Source organism: Drosophila novamexicana, unplaced genomic scaffold, assembly GCF_003285875.2.
Source record: "Drosophila novamexicana strain 15010-1031.04,08,12 unplaced genomic scaffold, DnovRS2.1 tig00000308-arrow-arrow-pilon, whole genome shotgun sequence".
Taxonomy (NCBI): domain Eukaryota; kingdom Metazoa; phylum Arthropoda; class Insecta; order Diptera; family Drosophilidae; genus Drosophila; species Drosophila novamexicana.
Window position 1 is genome coordinate 1,502,511 of NW_020824799.1, and position 18,371 is coordinate 1,520,881.

At 41.6% G+C, this 18,371-nt stretch overlaps 1 protein-coding gene across 1 annotated transcript; it reads left to right on the forward strand.

Annotated features, from left to right (window-relative positions):
- Nucleotides 1-99: 99 nt before the first annotated feature.
- On the forward strand, nucleotides 100-18,318 carry LOC115759559 (PP2C-like domain-containing protein CG9801). The gene is made up of 4 exons (XM_030700525.1): nucleotides 100-567; nucleotides 14,659-14,953; nucleotides 15,014-15,849; nucleotides 16,560-18,318. Exons 2-4 carry the CDS (start codon nucleotides 14,817-14,819, stop codon nucleotides 17,810-17,812), a joined length of 2,226 nt encoding a protein of 741 aa, XP_030556385.1. The 5' UTR covers nucleotides 100-567; nucleotides 14,659-14,816; the 3' UTR covers nucleotides 17,813-18,318.
- The last annotated feature ends 53 nt before the right edge of the window (nucleotides 18,319-18,371 follow it).

The window sequence follows — 18,371 nt, forward strand, 5'->3', positions numbered from 1 at the left end:
TTTAAACAAATGTGACAAAATATATGCTCAAATTAGGAAGTATAGGTGTATGTGCCCCTACACACTAGATTTAAATTTAAAATGAAAAAACTCGCGTATCGATATGTGCAGAGCTGCCAGAACGTCAAGCAGTCGACCAGCCAGTGTATGCACACATATTAAAGAAAATTAAGTTGGCAGCCATTCAATTGTCGACTACAGTTTATCGGCCTGTCTTGACGAAGATTGCAGTTACATTTCAGAGCTTAACGTGAGGAGATGTATGCCGTGCGTTTTCCTAAATTTATTAAAAACGTTAGTGTTAATTGACATTTGAATAAACAAACCGGCAATCAACGTAAATAACATACGTGTGCTGATCCAAATTCCAATTGTGCAATTTACTCAAAGACACAGCGATATACCAAATAGGCCACCCTCTGTTTCTGTTTGTTGAATATTCATACACACCACCAGCGCCCCCTCCTTGAACCGATTGTGTGTGTGGCGCCAACTGTATGTAAAAACATTCAACGTTGCGCACGATAAGAACAGCAGCAGCAGCAGCAGCCAACTACAACGATTATTGTAAGTATATTTTTTATGCTGTTGCTTTTGTAATGTTGTCCTTTGTGCGTGCGCTTCCTATTTCTATTGATTTTTAGTCGCTCTCGCTTGGCCCTCAACTATTGCCCTTTGTTTTTGTCGTGTTTTGTTTTGTGTCTTGCTCCACTTTGCGTCGTCTGCGGGGCGTGTGCGTGTGTGTGTGTGCGTGTGTGTTTTGGTTGCTTTTGTCTTTAAACTTGGCCGATGCCTTGCATTGTTGTTACTGTTGTTTTCTCTCTTCTCTTCTCTTCTTCACTCCGTTTAACTGATTCACCTGCTGTTTGCTCCACGGGCAGCTGCAAAATCTCAGCTGCTGTTGCCGTCACACAACAACAACAACAACAACAACAACAATGGCTAAGGCAAAGCTTTTATTGTTGTTGCAATAACCGGTTTCCGATTTCATTATGAAAACTGTGCTAACTTTTATTATTGTCCAACTGCACATGGCGTTAACTGCGTCTAACTAATTGAGGCCCCAGTGCCAAATAGTTTTAATTGCATTCAATTTTCTTTCCTTGGGCTGTCAATTATTTCATATTTTAAGCCAGTTTCCCTTTTTCCGTATTTCCCAAGAATTATTATTTTTAGCCCTTTTCCAATAAAACAAAACTTTCGAAATGAATGTGCAGCTCCCCTTCCACACCCTTGCCTCATAAATTCTGCTGCATTGCCGGCCTATACCAAAGCCCACGCCCCACCTTGATTGGTTTCCTGCGCAAAACGGAACTTTTGGCAACTTCGATATGCGGCAGGCGATTCATTTCTGCAAACACCGGGACACATGATGGCCGCACGACAGGCACACGGACATTTCTAGACCAGGACGATGATACGGGGGCCCTGAACACTCCAAGGATTTGTGCATGCGCGACATGCTACGAATTGATGGTGGGAGAGGGGGAAGGGGGGGCAAGTTGTGTGGGCGGCAGACCTGTCTAGCAGACCATACTAGCCCCGATTTCTGGGCACCTGTCTGTGTAAACTGCGGCAAATGTCAAGCGGAAAATAACAGGAAATGAATTGTAAATAAAGTGCTGCCACAACACGGCGGCCGCTCTGTGGCCGAATAGCTCGAGGAAAGCTGGGGGCGTGGCTTGCACCGAATTGCAAATTGCCTAATCCTGCACATATTTTTCAGTCCTAGAGTTCAAGATACTGAACTGAATGATATCTATCTAAGATGAAAATATCTAAAATATTAAGCACAAAACTAACAAATGCCCATTTGGTTGGGTTTCAGACAGCTTAACATTTACGGATGCGTCAACAAAAAGAAATAAGAAATCACAGAGAATGATAAAACGACAAAATGTCTGCCTGTGAATGGCGTCTATCTATATGAATAATTTACGAAGAATTTCAAAGATATATCTTAAAAAATTATTATGAATCAGATCGAACAGAAATAATGAGGCACAGAAACTTTTCACCCATTTACAAAATTGGTGAAATATGTAAAAATAGGTATAAAGTTGAATCACATTCTCGATATAACTGGATAAGTATATTCCATTATATGATATACAACATGTATTTAATGTTTTTCTATATTAATCCATTTCAATACTCTATTCTACACATTTTATCTTCACTTATCTTTTGAATGCATATTCCATAAGCTTTATCAGCCAAGTTTATGCGCTGCATAACTGCACGAGAAAGTCTTCCACAGCGTCTAGAATTTTTGGAACGTTTCAGAGACGGCAGTTCGAGTGGCGCCACGAATCTTGTTGGAATTCAATCACTTTCGCTTGCTGGCCAAGAATATTGCTGGTTTTTTGCACTATGCACTCATCCCTTGGTCCGATGCGATGGCTTATTTGGGGAGTCAGCCGGTGGTTGCCTGCCTGCCCGGTCGACACACGGCGTCATCTGGCCCAGACGAGGGATGCCGCATAATGGTGTTCGCCGTCTGTCTGACTCCATCCACAAGTGGCGCGTTCTCATGCCCAGCTGTCGCTCCTTTCTCCTTTGTTGTCTCGATGGCATTTTATGATACACATAGTTTGCTCTGCTCCTTCTGGGCTTCGTTTGCTTGGCTTGGCTTTATTTGCTCTCTGCCCAGAAGTTCATTCGTAATGCATTAGCGCTGCGTTCCAACTTTTTATATAGAGTTTCCATGTCTCATAATGTAACGACGACAGTTGCGATATTAAATTTCTGTATTTGCCTCATTTTATTGCCAGTGAGTGGGAACTGAGCTAGCGAGTAAGTATCTCTATTTCAATAAGTGCTTAAGTGAGTTTAAGTAACTGAGTTAACTAGTAGATGGCCCTCTATTGGACGGCTCCCAGAAAGCCGAAAGTCCAAGTTAAGGTTAGCATGTATTTATGCCTAACTGGAAGTTGCTTGGTTTAGTTAAGAAATGTTTATGGCGAAAATTGTAATCAGATAGTTCCTATTGAAAAGTGTGCCTAGTATTTAAATGTAAAAAGCATTGTAAAAAACTTGTTTTTCGACCTATACATATTGCAGCTATATGTGATATAGGAAATAAACAACTTTAAAAAAATATATGTTTATTCCAAGTTTTTCCACAAGAATAAATCTCAAAATGTGTGGGTTTACTTAACGTATTTAAAATAGCCAGAAAGTGTTTCCCACAAACTGTTCTGACCGAAACTCTTGCATCAACTACATGCTATAGGAACCAAAGGATGCCGATTTCGACAAATGTATCTCAAAAATTGACAGTCTTTTTTGCATAGACGAACATGTCTTTATTCACTCTGCTGTTGATTATTATCAAGAATATATATACCTTGTGGGATCGGAGATGCCTTCTTTTATGCCTTGCACGCATTTCGCGAAAAAGTTGAAATATCTTTTAATTTAAATGTTTTGTTACATCTTAGATCGAAAACTTATAATGCAGCTACATCAATAATCAAATTTGTAATACATTTTACAAATATATAATTGAACTTTTTATATGATAATATTTGCATGCATTCTTATCGCCTAATAATTGTTTATAATATCTTGTTACGACGATTTCCGCATCCCAGTTTTACAAAAAGTAGGCCAGTTATGAAATTAATCTTATTTAATCATGCTTGATTAATTCGTTTAATTTTACTTGATTTATTTGTTTAATTTTGCAATTTTACGCATATTTTATCGTGAATTATATAGTAAGATTTAAACAGACTTTGTAAGGCAATTTGTTGCTGTCACAAGTAATTGTTTATGTTCGTTTGTTTCATAGAATTGTTGCAAAAGCATCTGGCAATAACCTTTTCTTTTTCGCTCTGCGTAGATTCTCCCACAATATTGGCGAACCGATTTGTTATTTTAATTACAGCCCGTTCGACTTTTAGCTAGCTTTCAAGCCGAATCCCAATTAATTCCACACAGCTGCGCATATGTTCTTGATCTTTAAAGCCAATTTACACAAACAAAAAGTCATGAGACGAAGATGAAACACCCTTTAAGAAAACTTAATTTGCAAACGAATGTTCCTTTAAAGCTATATGATAATGTAGTCGGATTTTGATAAGATATGGAATGGATTACTGCAATTACTACGGTTATTTTCAAAGAGAGAGAGAGAGAGAGAGAGAGATGCTATTTTGTTTAAAAATATGTATGTTTAAATGGGATATGTCTCCTTCTATAATACCCTACGCATCGGTATAAAAAAGAGGGAAATAAGTTTTAAAAGTTTTCATTGAGCAAAGCAGCACAAACAGACCCTCGACCAAAATAAACATTTTGCCAATTTTAAATTGAATGAACAGCAACAAGAAGACAAAACGGTTGCAGAGCTTAGTAAAAAGTTCATTAAATTCGTGAGGTTATATCGGGGGAGGAAGGAACTCGAGGTTTCTCCAGCTGCCCGCCAATTCTCTTTCCCATCCTCCCTCTCTTTCTCTCTCTCTCTCGTGCTCTAAGCACGCGCCGTCTCCAATGATTAGTCAGCCAAGTAATACGATGACTAAGCCCGCCAATGAAGCTCAAATTAGAGCTAGACAGGGCCGAAGAAGGCGTAGGGGGGCAGGTGAGCTGGAAGTGTGGGCACAGCGGTCGGTCAGTTAACCCGCTGCAGACCACAGCACCTGGCACTGAAATGTCCAAGCCATGTCTGTGGGCAGCCATTTGACACCAGCGCCAGACGACAGTGGACACTGGAGAGCGAGTTGGTTGGGGCAGCGGGAATTACTCAATTGCATTTGCATTGCCTTTGTTTGTCGAGGTTCTTTGGCCGGGCCTTGACTTCTTTGCATTTGATACGCTGCCATTAAGATTTAATTTCATATTTTACTCGGCCGTTTGTACCGACACCCACTCGACCGACGGACGGGCTTTATGAAGAGTTGGCGTCTCGGGCTTGCGGCCACTTATTAGACTTATTTGTATGCCTGACAAGCCCCTAGCCGAACCCATGACTAATTTATTCATGTGAAGCTTGCCGTTCGTTTATAAGTCCTACACGGCTCGCATATCCGCGACAGCTGTGGCTACTTGCCTGCCTATCGAGCTCCCACTCGACTACAAAATTAACAGGAAAATGCCTATAGTTGATTTTACACAACGAACAGAACAGTTTGGTCATTTATATCTTAACTTACATTTGTTTTCATTAAATTATATATACAACTTTTATTTAAAAGTTCATTGATTGGATTTAAAACAAGCCAGACAATTTAAAATACGCGAAATTAAATTTTGCAGAATTATATAATTATAAATAATAAGCACTTTAAATACGAAATTTTTGTTTATTACTTGCAATTACGTTTTACCTGGTTGAATCATATTTATTTACGTTTATGTCTGTTATTGTGAGAAACAAAATCTTATGACTCAGACTGTCTTCAAATGTTTTGGCAAAATCGGATACTGAGAAAGTTATCCAATCGATCTGTCAAAAAACTGCTTGAGCCGAAGTAAAAGGTGTTGCAATTAAAACCTCTTCGAATTAAAAAGATTTTTTTACTTCACGTTCTGTTTTTCAAAACAGATATCATGCAATTAGAAGTAAATATACGCTGAATCCATTTTAAATGGTTTATCAAAGGTATATTTCTTATGTATATAAGAGGCAAGAGAAGTTACCTTTACTCCGTGTATCTATTATATATGTTCTTGGTCAGCAACAATCATAGAGTCGATTAACTGATATCTATCTATATATCTGTCCGCCTGTATGATCGATCTCAGAGACTATTAGAGCTAGAATTCGAATTTTAGAACGTTTGCCCGCAACAAATTTAGAATTTTTGTAATATTCCTTAACGTATCTTGCTTCAACGAATTCGATAAATATCATTTTTCAGATTACATTTTTAGAACATATCTTACAGCTCGTAAATGTGTAAAATTTAATGTGTAGGCTTCTCCAAAAACCTTAAAAGCTATTTTACATATAAAATATCTAACTTGAAAATGTTTCCTCAAAGCTAAAAAAGCTAAAGAGCTAAAGATCGGACTATAAACACCGAAGTAATAAATGAATGTAGACAGAAGAGAGGAGAATAAACATGTGTAACACATATGTATGGGATAAAGCTCGAATGTTTATAAAGTATCTCCCCAAATCAGAAGAAACATAAATCGCAACTTACCGATAATATTGTAAATGTAAGAGAACTGCCTTGTTTCTTTAACTTCGTCTATTTGATAACTTTATTTGCGATTTATGGCTACCCCATTAACTATACCCCAAAATACAATTGAAGTCCAACAAAAAGCAAAGAGACCCATTTTAGCTTAACCCAATGCCGCCTTGCCCCATATCTAGAATTTTTTCCTTCAAGTATTTACTTTGCCTAACAAGAACTTTCAAGTTTTTTGGTGGGCTGCCTTAAGAAACAGGGCCAAGAGAGGCGACCCCAAAAGCACAAAACAGAAACACGCAAACGGAAATGTGCGATAAGAGACCCGCAAACAAGGCTCAAGGGGTGGCAACACCCCTAGTTTTGGGGGCTGCAACCAGAAATGTATGCGTCATTATGGCATGCGATGAAACAAAGGCATCGACGTCTTTGTGGCGCCCGGTTGCATGTGAAAGTGCACTTGTGACACAGTGAGATGCCATCGCAGGGAACACCCCGTCCACAAGAGCACCAGAAGCAACCCCGAGACGGGGCACTGCACATGTAGAAAACATTTGGAAAAGCCAAAGCGACTTTTGTTTCATAGATTTGTGCTGCACTTTCGGTTTCGGCACGTACAATTCATGTACTGCGACTGCAGTTGTGGCAAGTGTTACTGAGATTAATGGACGCAGCATGAATGCGGCGGTATGGGCTAGCATATGTGGAGGGCGGGAGGCTTGCCTCCTTTTACATTAATGCAAATTGTTTTCTGCGTGCAGCTGTAACAGGAAATGAACGCACCACGCAACAAACACTCAAAAGCCAATTAGCTGGCAATTTGAGCAACGCCCGAGACTGGTACCATGCCCCAAATTGAGGGGTACAACGGGGAGGTGGGGCTGCTCCCCAGCAGACACGCCACCGAGGTGAAGGAACTCCATTGCATATGTAGCTCACTCTGTCTGTGTGTGTGTGTGTGTGTGTGTGTGTGTGTGTGTGTGTGTGTGTGTGTGTGTGTGTGTGTGTGTGTGTGTGTGTGTGTGTGTGTGTGTGTGTGTGTGTGTGTGTGTGTGTGTGTGTGTGTGTGTGTGTGTGTGTTTTGTGTGTGTGTGTGTGTGTGTGTGTGTGTGTGTGTGTGTGTGTGTGTGTGTGTGTGTGTGTGTGTGTGTGTGTGTGTGTGTGTGTGTGTGTGTGTGCTCCTAAGTGTGTGCTCCTAAGTGTGTGCTCCTGTGTGCTTTTCATCACATGCAATTTTAATTAGACCGATTTTAATGCGACCCTAAGCGCTTTTCGGCCCCGACTGGACTCTGCAAATAGAACCAACAAAGCCAACAGCTTGCCGGAATGTCTGGCCTCGAGAATAAATTAATGCAACCGACGGCTTTTGTGGTCAATTTTGGAGTCCTAGCACCTGATTAAATATTTACCTATGCCTTGACCAGCAGCCTTAAATATAGCCTGAAGGTCTATTAGCGTATGATGTGCGTGGGCGTAGCTGGTTGGGTCTGCTCGGGTGTCACATTGAAAAACCCATAAATATAGCTCAAGGGCTAACTAATAGTCAATAAAATAGCAATTTACATCAAAGGTTGCTTTATTAAATATATTTTATGATTACTCGCATATACTAGACTTAGTTTTGCAATAGGAAGTGACAGCTTATGTGCCATTTTATACGATTATACGAATAATGCAACAACGCCCAATCTCTAGTTTATGTATGATAGAAATGTAAAGTTGTTTGTGTCGCAGATAAATGTTAATTGTGGTCAGGCTGGGTGTCAATATCAATGGGGAGAACTTATTAAGTATGCAGATCAGGCATTTGTATGATTGTGCAAGGTCTTGAAAACAAAAATATGAGTTTTTATATGCTTATATATATGCAGGGAAATAAGCCAGAATATAAAGGCCTGAAGCATGGTCGAATATTGCTCAGCTTGAGTATTGTCGGTTATTATTTCTTATTCGAAATATATAATAGATATGTGTATATATTTATGGTCTGGAGATCTGGAAGGCGCCATATCTGTGTGCTTTGCTAAAGTTACATCAACTTAGTGTCTGAGCGTCGAACCAGCAAACGGGCGGTCGCCGGTTCAACTCATAAACAAAACAAAAGAAATTGAAAATTTGTTCATGTGAATAAGCCCAATTAAAACGTTGATAGTTCTGCTATCTACAAATGTATTTCAAAGGTCAAAACTTCGCACCTAGTTAAGGCATCGAAACGCTGTAAAGAAGGAAAACAAGACATTTGTATTTTGACTTCGAATAAGCAATGGCACAATCCATTTTGGTACTAAGAAAAGTTAGATAAATATAACCCGAGCCACGCCGGGTAATACTCTCTAGTACACATGTGTACAGTATCTATTTGCATGCTGCAATTCTCGCAGAGCATTTGCGGCCTTCAGCTTTCGCTTGAAGTAAAAAAAAACTCAAGTTGATCAAAACAGACAAAAGTCGCAAATTTCACTTTCTTGTCTGTGAGTTTGTTTACAGCTTTTGTCTAGCAACAAATTCCAAAAAACAATTCGCAGTGAGCTGCACTTGACTTATGGCAAGACCCCCAAATGAATGCAACTCTGCCACCTTGAGATGCCACACACACACACAAAACAACATAATCTTTCAGCAAGTTGTCGTCGTATTTGTTGTGGAGAAATGTTTCAAGCCGCCAGCTATTAACTGTCATATGTATGAATGTAGCCCAACTGCCGCCCCCTCAAACCCCTCGTAGTAGCTGTGTTTACTCTTCTTTAGCACGTATCTCGCTGTGCGGCATTAAATCAACACCTTTTGAATATGCAACAGCAACAGCAGCGCATATAAAGGAACCTGCTGCCTGCTGCCTGCTGCCTGCCACAAGGCTGTCGTGTCTTTAGAAATGATATATGAGCAGTTGCCTCCGGCGGATGCGAGTTGTGCAACTAGTTGCAGCTTGCTCAGTGGACCTTTATCCGATCTGCTGCACTGTGGGCAGTTGTTGGTCTTTGGCCTCGTCTAATTAGTTGGGAGGCAAACAATTAACGAGGCTAGTGCAAATCTTTCAATGGACTCAATCAATTATGTAGACTTGCGCGTGGAAATGCGTTTAATGCAATAACAAAACGAAATATCAACCAAATAAATCTTTCAATCGTATTTGTGAATCTGAAAATCCAAAACAAATCACAGACAGACATATGAAAGTTTGCGGCCCGCCCGCAACGATTCTAAATGAACTTTCATTTGTGCCATATGCTGCTATAAATACAAAAAGAAAAAAAATGGGGAAAAAAATTATATGAATATTTATAGCTCGTGCAGCTGCGGAGCGAATGCACTGGGTAAACTGAGCCAAAATAAATCACATAAATCGCATTTAATAATCGAACCTTAGAACTCTTTTATTTTTACACATACCACATTGAATAATATTTATGTACATTTATTTCAACACGTTTCCCCCTCTATGATTCTTGCACAATTTCCCCATTTTCACGCCCGATTAGCTGAGCGTGTTGAAAATGTTGATGGCTTGAATATGCCCCGAACTACTACGAAAGTGTCGATTGATTATGTGGCACACGCCTTGGAAATCTTTTATATTTCATGTTGGTGACTGTTGAATGCAGGCGGAGGGAATTCGGTGAGGCGTGTCAACAATCGCTTGTTGATTATTATACTCTTGCCGAGGGTATTACAATTTAATCATGAAACTTGTTACCTAGAGAAGGAAGCAGTTCCGACCCCATAAAGTATACATTCGTGATCAGTATCAGCACTCGAGTCGATATAAACATGCCTGTCTGTCTGTTTCTATAAACTGTTCATAATAAGCTTGGCTTTTACGAGTTCCAAGCTCTTCACATATTAACTAAATCTTATTAACATCAGATCATATAGCTCTAGATTAAGAATCGGCCAAAAACAGATTTCTTATATGGCACGGCTTATGTTTTTTTCAGATACCATTCTTTACTCCGCAAGCTTGAGCTTTACAATTTTCCTCACATATTCGCAAAAGAGTATTCAAGTGTATTTAATCTTCGTTCTCCTTTTTATACCCTGAACCCATTAAAAATGGGTATAAGGGTATATTGTATTTGTGCGAAAGCCAAATGTATGTAATAGGCAGAAGGAAGCAACTCCGACCCCATAAAGTATATATATTCTTGATCAGCATAAATAGCTGAGTCGATCTAGCCATGTCCGTCTGTCTGTCCGTCCGTCCATCCGTCCGTATGTATGAACGCAAGGATTTTAGAACCTATAACAGCTAGAGACTTGAAATTTTAGACGTAGATGCTCCTAGCTCTCGCGCAGATCGAGTTTGTTTCCGATAATCGATAACTTACTCCGTTTTCAAGCAATCGATAAAAATCGATATCGATATCCTGTTTTTTTTGGCAATTTTGGTAAATAATAAGAACTAGAGTCACCAAACTTGACATATAGCTTCTAAAATAGAATATATATATGATATAGGATTTTTCTTCACGGTTTTCCCTCTAGATTAATCTGGCATTCAAATATGAACAGCGAAATTTTAGTCGAAATTTATGTCCAAATCTTACCTCAAGATTCGTATCTAGACATGGATCAAAAATTACCACCCCCATAACTCGGTCAAATCTCATCCGATTTACACGAAGTTTGGCTTTTTCTTCATGGCTTTCCCTCTAGATTAATCTGGCATTCAAATCTGAACACCGATTTTTTAGTCGAAATGCATGTCCAAATCTTACCCCAAGATTCGTATATAGACATGGGTCAAAAATTACCACCCCCATTACTCGGCCAAATCTCATCCGATTTTCACGAAGTTTGGATTTTTATACCCTGAACCCTTAAAAATGGGTATAAGGGTATATTGTATTTGTGCGAAAGCCAAATGTATGTAACAGGCAGAAGGAAGCAACTCCGACCCCATAAAGTATATATATTCTTGATCAGCATAAATAGCGGAGTCGATCTAGCCATGTCCATCTGTCTGTCCGTCCGCCCGTCCGTTCGTCCGTATGTATGAACGCAAGGATCTCAGAACCTATAAGAGCTAGAGACTTGAAATTTTAGATGTAGATGCTCCTAGCTCCCGCGCAGATCGAGTTTGTTTCCGATAACTTTCTCCGTTTCCAAGCAATCGATAAAAATCGATATCGATATCCTGTTTTTTGGGCAATTTTGGTAAATAATAAGCACTAGAGTCACCAAACTTGACATATAGCTTCTAAAATAGAATATATATATGCATTTGATGTTGGAAGAAGAGGGTTCAGGGTATCCCCTAGTCGGGAGCTCCCGACTAGAACCTCTTGTTATTCTTGTTAACTTAAGGGTGTGTCGTAAATTCCCTTCTTTATCTGTAACATGAGTGAAATTCAGAAAATAGTAGAAATAGCCAGGCTATTTATTAAAGTGTATTACAGCAATGCCTATTCTCTGACTTTGAGAACTTGAGACTTTGCACAATACAAAATAAAGTGGAAAGAACTCTTAATTCTAAAGGCATACTTGTTCCAAATTCAGAACGTTCTTATCTATATTTATGTTTTTCTTTACTACATAAATGTTTATGAATGAGATATAGAAAATTTTCATTTTATGATTGTTTTTACTATCGAATTTCCACCTTAACTATTTTTTCGATCAACGCCTTGATCTTGATATCGTTGCTTTGAATAAAAGTATTGTACGAGGCCAGAGCAACCTTGCTCGACTGAAGGCAATTGACTTGAACTTCGCGACAGATCGCGCATCAATCATGGCAAAATATCAGCGGGAAGAGTAATTCAATTATATTCTCAGGGCTGTGTGGCCACAGACGCAATCTCTGGGGATGGCTATTGCATAGTTTGCATGCCAGGCGGTGCCACGCCCACATTCCAAGTTTTTTTGTTTGAGTTGAAATCAAATTAACCCACATTCGGTTAGCATTTTAAAGCATTTACACATGCCCAGATGGATGTGCGTGTACCCCTTGGAGCTGTTTCCAGCGATGCATTCAAGTGCATCCAAGCGCATTGACAGCACACGTCTCCGCCAGCTGTGCGGCCGGAATCAATCAGACTGATTGAAATGCAGCACTCTAGTGTTGCAAACAATTCAATTTAGCAGCAACAATAATCTGCGATTAAATGTGCAGTCAAAGAGATTACAGACCACAAAGGCTGACCGCGCCCAACTCAATACCCACAACAGCATCCGCCTCGAAGCCAAGCAATTTGCAATTCTCTCGTGCTCTGTGCTCCATTTGGCATTTGTTCGTGTGGGTATAAAGCTAGCTACCAGGTGGCTGGTTTCATGCCCTCCCCTACCACATTTTCTATGTCAATCAGAATCATCATCTTCTTCACTTGACACACAAAAGGCGCTTGAAGTGCTCCATGTGGCAGCTGAATCTGAGTTGAATTTATTCATGCTGCTGATGATCAGTGTGGGTTCATAAAATCTCAGTTCTCTACATTTCGTCACGTGGATGTCATATATATAATATTTGACCCATTGTCCAAGCTGTGACACGTGCCTAATGGACAACAAGTATTGAGTAACCACAACAGCTCTGATGTAAGCCACACAATAGTGGATCTTTGTACCGATTTGATTGCCTAGTCAAATGGAAATTGTTCTGGGTAAGGTAGAGTCATGCCACATAGTCGGTTTCAATTACTTTGTTGTCAAGGTTTTGTTTAGTATTAAATTACTTTTAAAACCTTAAACCTTTAAACTAAGCTCAGTTGATTTCCTTAAATTTTATGTTTTGTTCACCTACAACTTTTGAGAATCTCCGAGAGAGGCGCAAATTGCCAATATATGTATAATTTACTTGGCAGTTGAAGTGTTCACTGAAGTGTCATTAATTAAAGCGCTTGATCGTTAAAAACAACAACAAAAGTAAACAATTGCGTTTGATGAACACAAGCTGGCAGCAATTATTTTTATTGTTGTTTGTTCATTTATTTATAAATCGGCTTGAGCGCATCGTTCACAGCAGAGCATCTTTGCAGTCTGTTTCCCTTATTAGTTACTTAAGATAAGCGCTAATTCCAGTATTTGAACTTAACTTTTCTGGTATACCCTGTACTCATTGTAGATGGGTAAAAGGGGTCTAATTGTTCAACACATTTGTATGCTACATGCTGAAGGAGGCTTCACCCAAATTATGCATATATCTATATATATGTGACGTCCATGAAAAGTCGGCTTTAATTTTGCATTGTAGCCTCGCATGGGACAAGTTTTCGACTTAGATTTAATTAATAGGAGAACCTACATCAAAAAGTTTCATCGAAAAGAAGGTCAAGCCTTGTACTAGCCAAACGCACACTATTATATGCCAAATTTTCAAACATGAATATGCCATTAAAATCGGAGAATATTGTCCATAGAGGGTATCTACTAGCCGTCACTTCTGACTAGAACACTCTTGTGCTTGTGGCTTATGTTGTTAAAAGTAACTATTCTGATTATGCAACTGAATGTCAAGCAGAGATAAGCGTTTAAACAAGCGCAGTCGCAGTCGCAGCTCCTGATCATCATTCAAAAGACAGAAAACTTGTAGGAATCTCATAATTGCGACGCAGCGAGTGGGCCACAAGCAAAGCTTGTAATGCAGCAAGCTTTAATTTCGATTTAAACAGTTTGTTGTCTATTCAATCCAACTTAATTTAACGGATGCATTGACAGACTTGCCTGCGATATTATATTTCTTGGGTCGCTGACGATTTAATATTTCTACCGAACTGTCGACAAATGTGCAAAGTATATTTATACTCCCCTGATCTACCATTGGTATACAGTAGCTAGCTTTATGATATAGAATTTCCATATCGATAACATTCTACTTGGCATGATCAAGATATATTTACTAAAAAGCTATATAATGTAGTTTGTTATTGGTTAGATAAGAATCCTGTCTATAAGAAAAAAGACCTTTTCCAATATTCATCAGAAATATTAAATTAAAAAGACAAGCGGAGAGAGGGGAGCCACGACTATAACATCTCGGCTTTTTCTACAGTTCTAGCTTATGTACACAACTTGCTTTAGGTGATGTCTTCTTTATGCGTTACATTTTTCATGATTAAGTTATGAGATGCACTGTGAGGGCATAATAAATTTAGAAAATGGCATTTTATGTCTGCCATTTGGCAACTGTAGCAGCAAGAAGAAGCCGAAGACCAACAACTGTCAGTTCATTAATCATATGAAGCTCCCAGAAGCTGCGTCATTTGAAACTGGAAGCCACAAACGCTCTGCTCTCCTACCTCCCATCTGCCCAACTCTGTGCATTCGAAATGAGCGCGAGTTGAAAGCCCATTCAAGTTTTGCCTACTCACAAGGGGCAGATGCCCCCGTATTCTGCTCGGCATCTGGGCAGCTGTTGTCTGGTCGCAATCCTTCCCTGTGCTTGTGCCCCGCGGCCGCTAAATGCACATCCTGTCATTAGCAGGAGCCGCACTCTAGACGACGCCTCATTTAATGGCATAATTTATTGATAATTAAATTTGAAATTCTTTCGGTCTGTTTTTCTGCTCCGCTTCAGGCTGGGACTCCCACAACAATTGACGCCGATGAAGTGAATGCACTGCAACTGGAGGCGGTAAATCCCCCACACCGCAATTGCAATTAAGACACAGCTCTAATTGGAGAGTTCAGAGGCAGAGCCAGAGCCAGGGCCAGAGCCAGCAGCATCTAGACAAGATGCCGTCGCTGCGGCAAAAGGTCACCACGTACTTTCGACAATTGAGTTTCATAGCGGAGCCACGCGATGGCCGGAGGCGCGTCAACGGCAATGCGGACGAGGACGATGGCAGCTTTATAACCAAATATCTAGAGGGGTAAGTGACCTTTGACCTCAATTAAGTAAAGCAACTAACAGTTTTATATCTATTTTACAGTCGCATGGAGCGTGAGTTTATGCCCGGCGGACCAGAGATCTATAACGGCCAGAATCCCACAGATATGCCCGTGCTGAAGCTGGGCTGCTACGCCACCGGCCCGGACACCATCACTGCCGCCTGCACTGGTCCAGACGAGGGCCTGACAGGCATCAAACGCTCCAAGTTGCATTTAAGTGCCAGCTATGCGGATGACATTGACTTCATCGACACACAGCAGGAGAACGAGGATGCGTATGGCGTGCGCAAGAGCACACCAGCAGCGCCCGCGCTTGGCCCGTCAACGCGGCTGAGCAACAAGTTTGCACGGCCAACGGGCTCCCGGCGCCAGAGCAATGCGGACCAGACCACAACAGGAACGGTAGCTACAGGAGCAACAGCTGCCGCAGGCATGCGATCCAGGAAAAACTCAAAGAGCAGCTTATCCGCCATGTCAGCTGCAGCTAACGAGAGCGGCGGCAAGGCCACCACCATAGTGGTCAGCATGGTCAGCAGCAGCAATAGTCCTGCCCAGGATCAGAACAACAAGAATCTTCTAAATGCTAAGACTGAGGCCGCCACGGCTGCCGGACACGGCAACTCGGAGCGCGAACGGCTGCTCCGCGAAGCGGTCAGCAATCAGAATGTCGCACCCAACCCCATCGCTCACGCCACGCCGGTGGCCGGCGTCGAGAACTGGCAAATGGATTGCGATTTTGCCTACGGCATCTCAGTGTCGCTCTACGAGAACAACATGCTGACCAAGGAGCCGATGGGCAATCCCATTGCCGACTGCTATGGCTGCGTTGTCCGTGGCGATGCCGCTGCCATGGCCATGGCAGATGGCGTTAACTGGGGTGAGTCTGCTAAACTTACTCTGCGTTAAGAGCTAGACACCGACATTTCAAATTCTTAATTTGTTTCTATATATATATATTTGGATAAAGTCAAAGCTAGTGTGAAGGAGCTACTGGCCGGGATGCTGATCTCAGTCATACAAGGGCCAGCAAATTACAAGACATTTGTTATTTTGCTTGGACGTTTTATTTAGAAGGGAGGGGGCAGGAGGGGGATTGTTTCAAACGGGTTAAGCTATGCTACATTATTCGGCTGCTTGCAGTACCTATTCTTATTACGAATACAATTATGCCTATACTCTATAAATCTAATGGCTGCTCTGACTTCAAACCTATTTCCCAATATATAAATATATATTAAGAATAAAAGACGTAAATTTAAATTTAATATAAGTAAATGTGTGAGGAGTAGAAAACCATTCTCGCTTGGCTTTTCTTTCTTTCTTAAATAATAAATACTGCAATAAGAACAACTCTTTATTTTCCGACTACTTAACCTCAGCTCCCATTCACTTCAGTTTGTATTTCAGTAAAAAAAAATGTTCCCCCTACTCCTTGATCACTTAACCTAACGACCTCATAATCTATTTGCATTTATGATCTTAAGACATCATTTGGGTTGCATCCCAGCTGTAGTCTCTTTTATTAATATCACTGAGGACTGTTCAATTACTGACTGTTGAATACTTTTCCTTTCTTTGTATGCGCAGGTGATGGAGCTCGGCTGGCCGCGAGATCCGCCGTGCACGGCTGCCTGGACTATCTGGACCGTGCGGTGTTTGGGCAAGCGCACGAGTGCCGGGCCACGACCACACAGGAGCTGTTTGTGAGCCTGTTGCGCAGCCTGTGGGAGGGACACGGCTGCATATTGGAGGTGGGTGGGGCGCTGTCCACGCTGACAATTGCTGTGGTGCTGCCGCTGGACGGTGCACCTGGCAAATATGTGGTGTGCGCCTGCAACGTAGGTGATTCTTTGGGCTATGTGTACTCCAAGAAGCACGGCGTGCGCGAATTGACGCAGGCATCCCATGACATTAGCTCCATGCGAGACATGCGCGATGCGTTGGGAGCTCTGGGACCCGCCGATGGCAACAAGCCAGAGCTAAGCAATCTCACATTCTCCATGAGCTGTATCGAGCGCGGCGACATTGTGTTTCTCACCTCCGATGGCATAAGCGACAACTTTGATCCGGTCGTTGGCAAGTTCGCCGAGGCCTGGACCCCGGACGTAAAGCTACAGCATTTGCAGTCAGCGAAACTGGCGCCCAAGCGCCAGAACAAAAGCGCATCAGCGATCTACGCCCGCCTGCATCCGCCGTCGGCCACGCCGCCCAGTCGAACACGCCAGCCGAAAGCTGGAAGCCCACCCAGCAATATGCCTAGTCGGCCCAAATATATGCGCTCCCAGACGCTGATCGAAGCACGTCATGGCGTTGGCGCCGGCACGCCAGTTGCACCAACGCCACCAATCCAGCGCATTCCCAAATCGGTGTTAGGCCTTCCGCTTGTCACTGGACCACAGCGTCATGCCCTGACGCTCTATCGTCTGGAGGATCTACTTAGCTATGGCATCAACGGAACTTTCTCACCCTGCGCCTCGGCGCGGCGACTGTGCCATCTGTTGATAGACTTTGTGCGAATGATCACCTCGGCACGTCGCAAGACCCTCGAGCAGCGTGAGCTCTTCTACAAGCTGTCCACAGGCCCGGATGGAGTCAAGCGAGAGGTGCAGCTGAACCGCATGCAACACAGAGCTGCCCGCAAACGTGTCGTCGAGAGCAGTGCCTTTACTGCGTTGCCTGGAAAACTGGATCATGCAACTGTGCTCGCCTACACCGTTGGTGGCGCAGCTTCAGATGCATCGGATACTGATGAAGCTGATAGTGGCGACGGAGGCGGCGGTGGCAATGGGAACGCGGCGCCAGTGCTGCAATCCAAGGAGTTTAAGGAGACAACCTTCTAAGCTGCCCACACTCACACAAACACGTATTCAGCATATATAAATATACATAACCCATAAAAAACGTAGTCTTATGCAAACATATATCATTTACTTGGTATTCATGAAGTTTTCGTTTAAGTTGTTGATTTTATTTTTCGAGTTTGTCAGCCATAGGATTTAGCCATTTTTGAAATGCACACGTGTAATGCAAACGCAAAACGACAAATTGCCTCAAATGTTTAAAACTATCTCTAAAAAAAAAAAAAAAATAAATACACAAATGCAGCAATGTAAATCATATTTTTACACCTTCCTACATTAAATTATGCAACGTTTTAACGCAGAAACTTATCGTGAATTTGTAAAGATTAACAAATTGTAACAAAGGAAACCATTTTTAGCCCAAATACAAATACACGATAGGCCTTTGCGTATAAAGATCGTAACGCACAGCTTGAATGCAATAGAGGCTGTGCAAAACGGGCCTGAAGCAATCGTAAATTGAATAAACGAAATAAAAAAACAAATATTATACAAAACTGTCTGATGATCATTGAAAGCTAGCACAAACTAAGTTTCA

Coding starts and splice junctions, on each gene's coding strand:
- LOC115759559 (XM_030700525.1), top strand. CDS start 14,817: ATGCCGTCGCTGCGGCAAAAGGTCACCACGTACTTTCGACAATTGAGT. Junction 14,954..15,013: donor ATAACCAAATATCTAGAGGG/GTAAGTGACCTT, acceptor TCTATTTTACAG/TCGCATGGAGCGTGAGTTTA. Junction 15,850..16,559: donor GGCAGATGGCGTTAACTGGG/GTGAGTCTGCTA, acceptor TTGTATGCGCAG/GTGATGGAGCTCGGCTGGCC.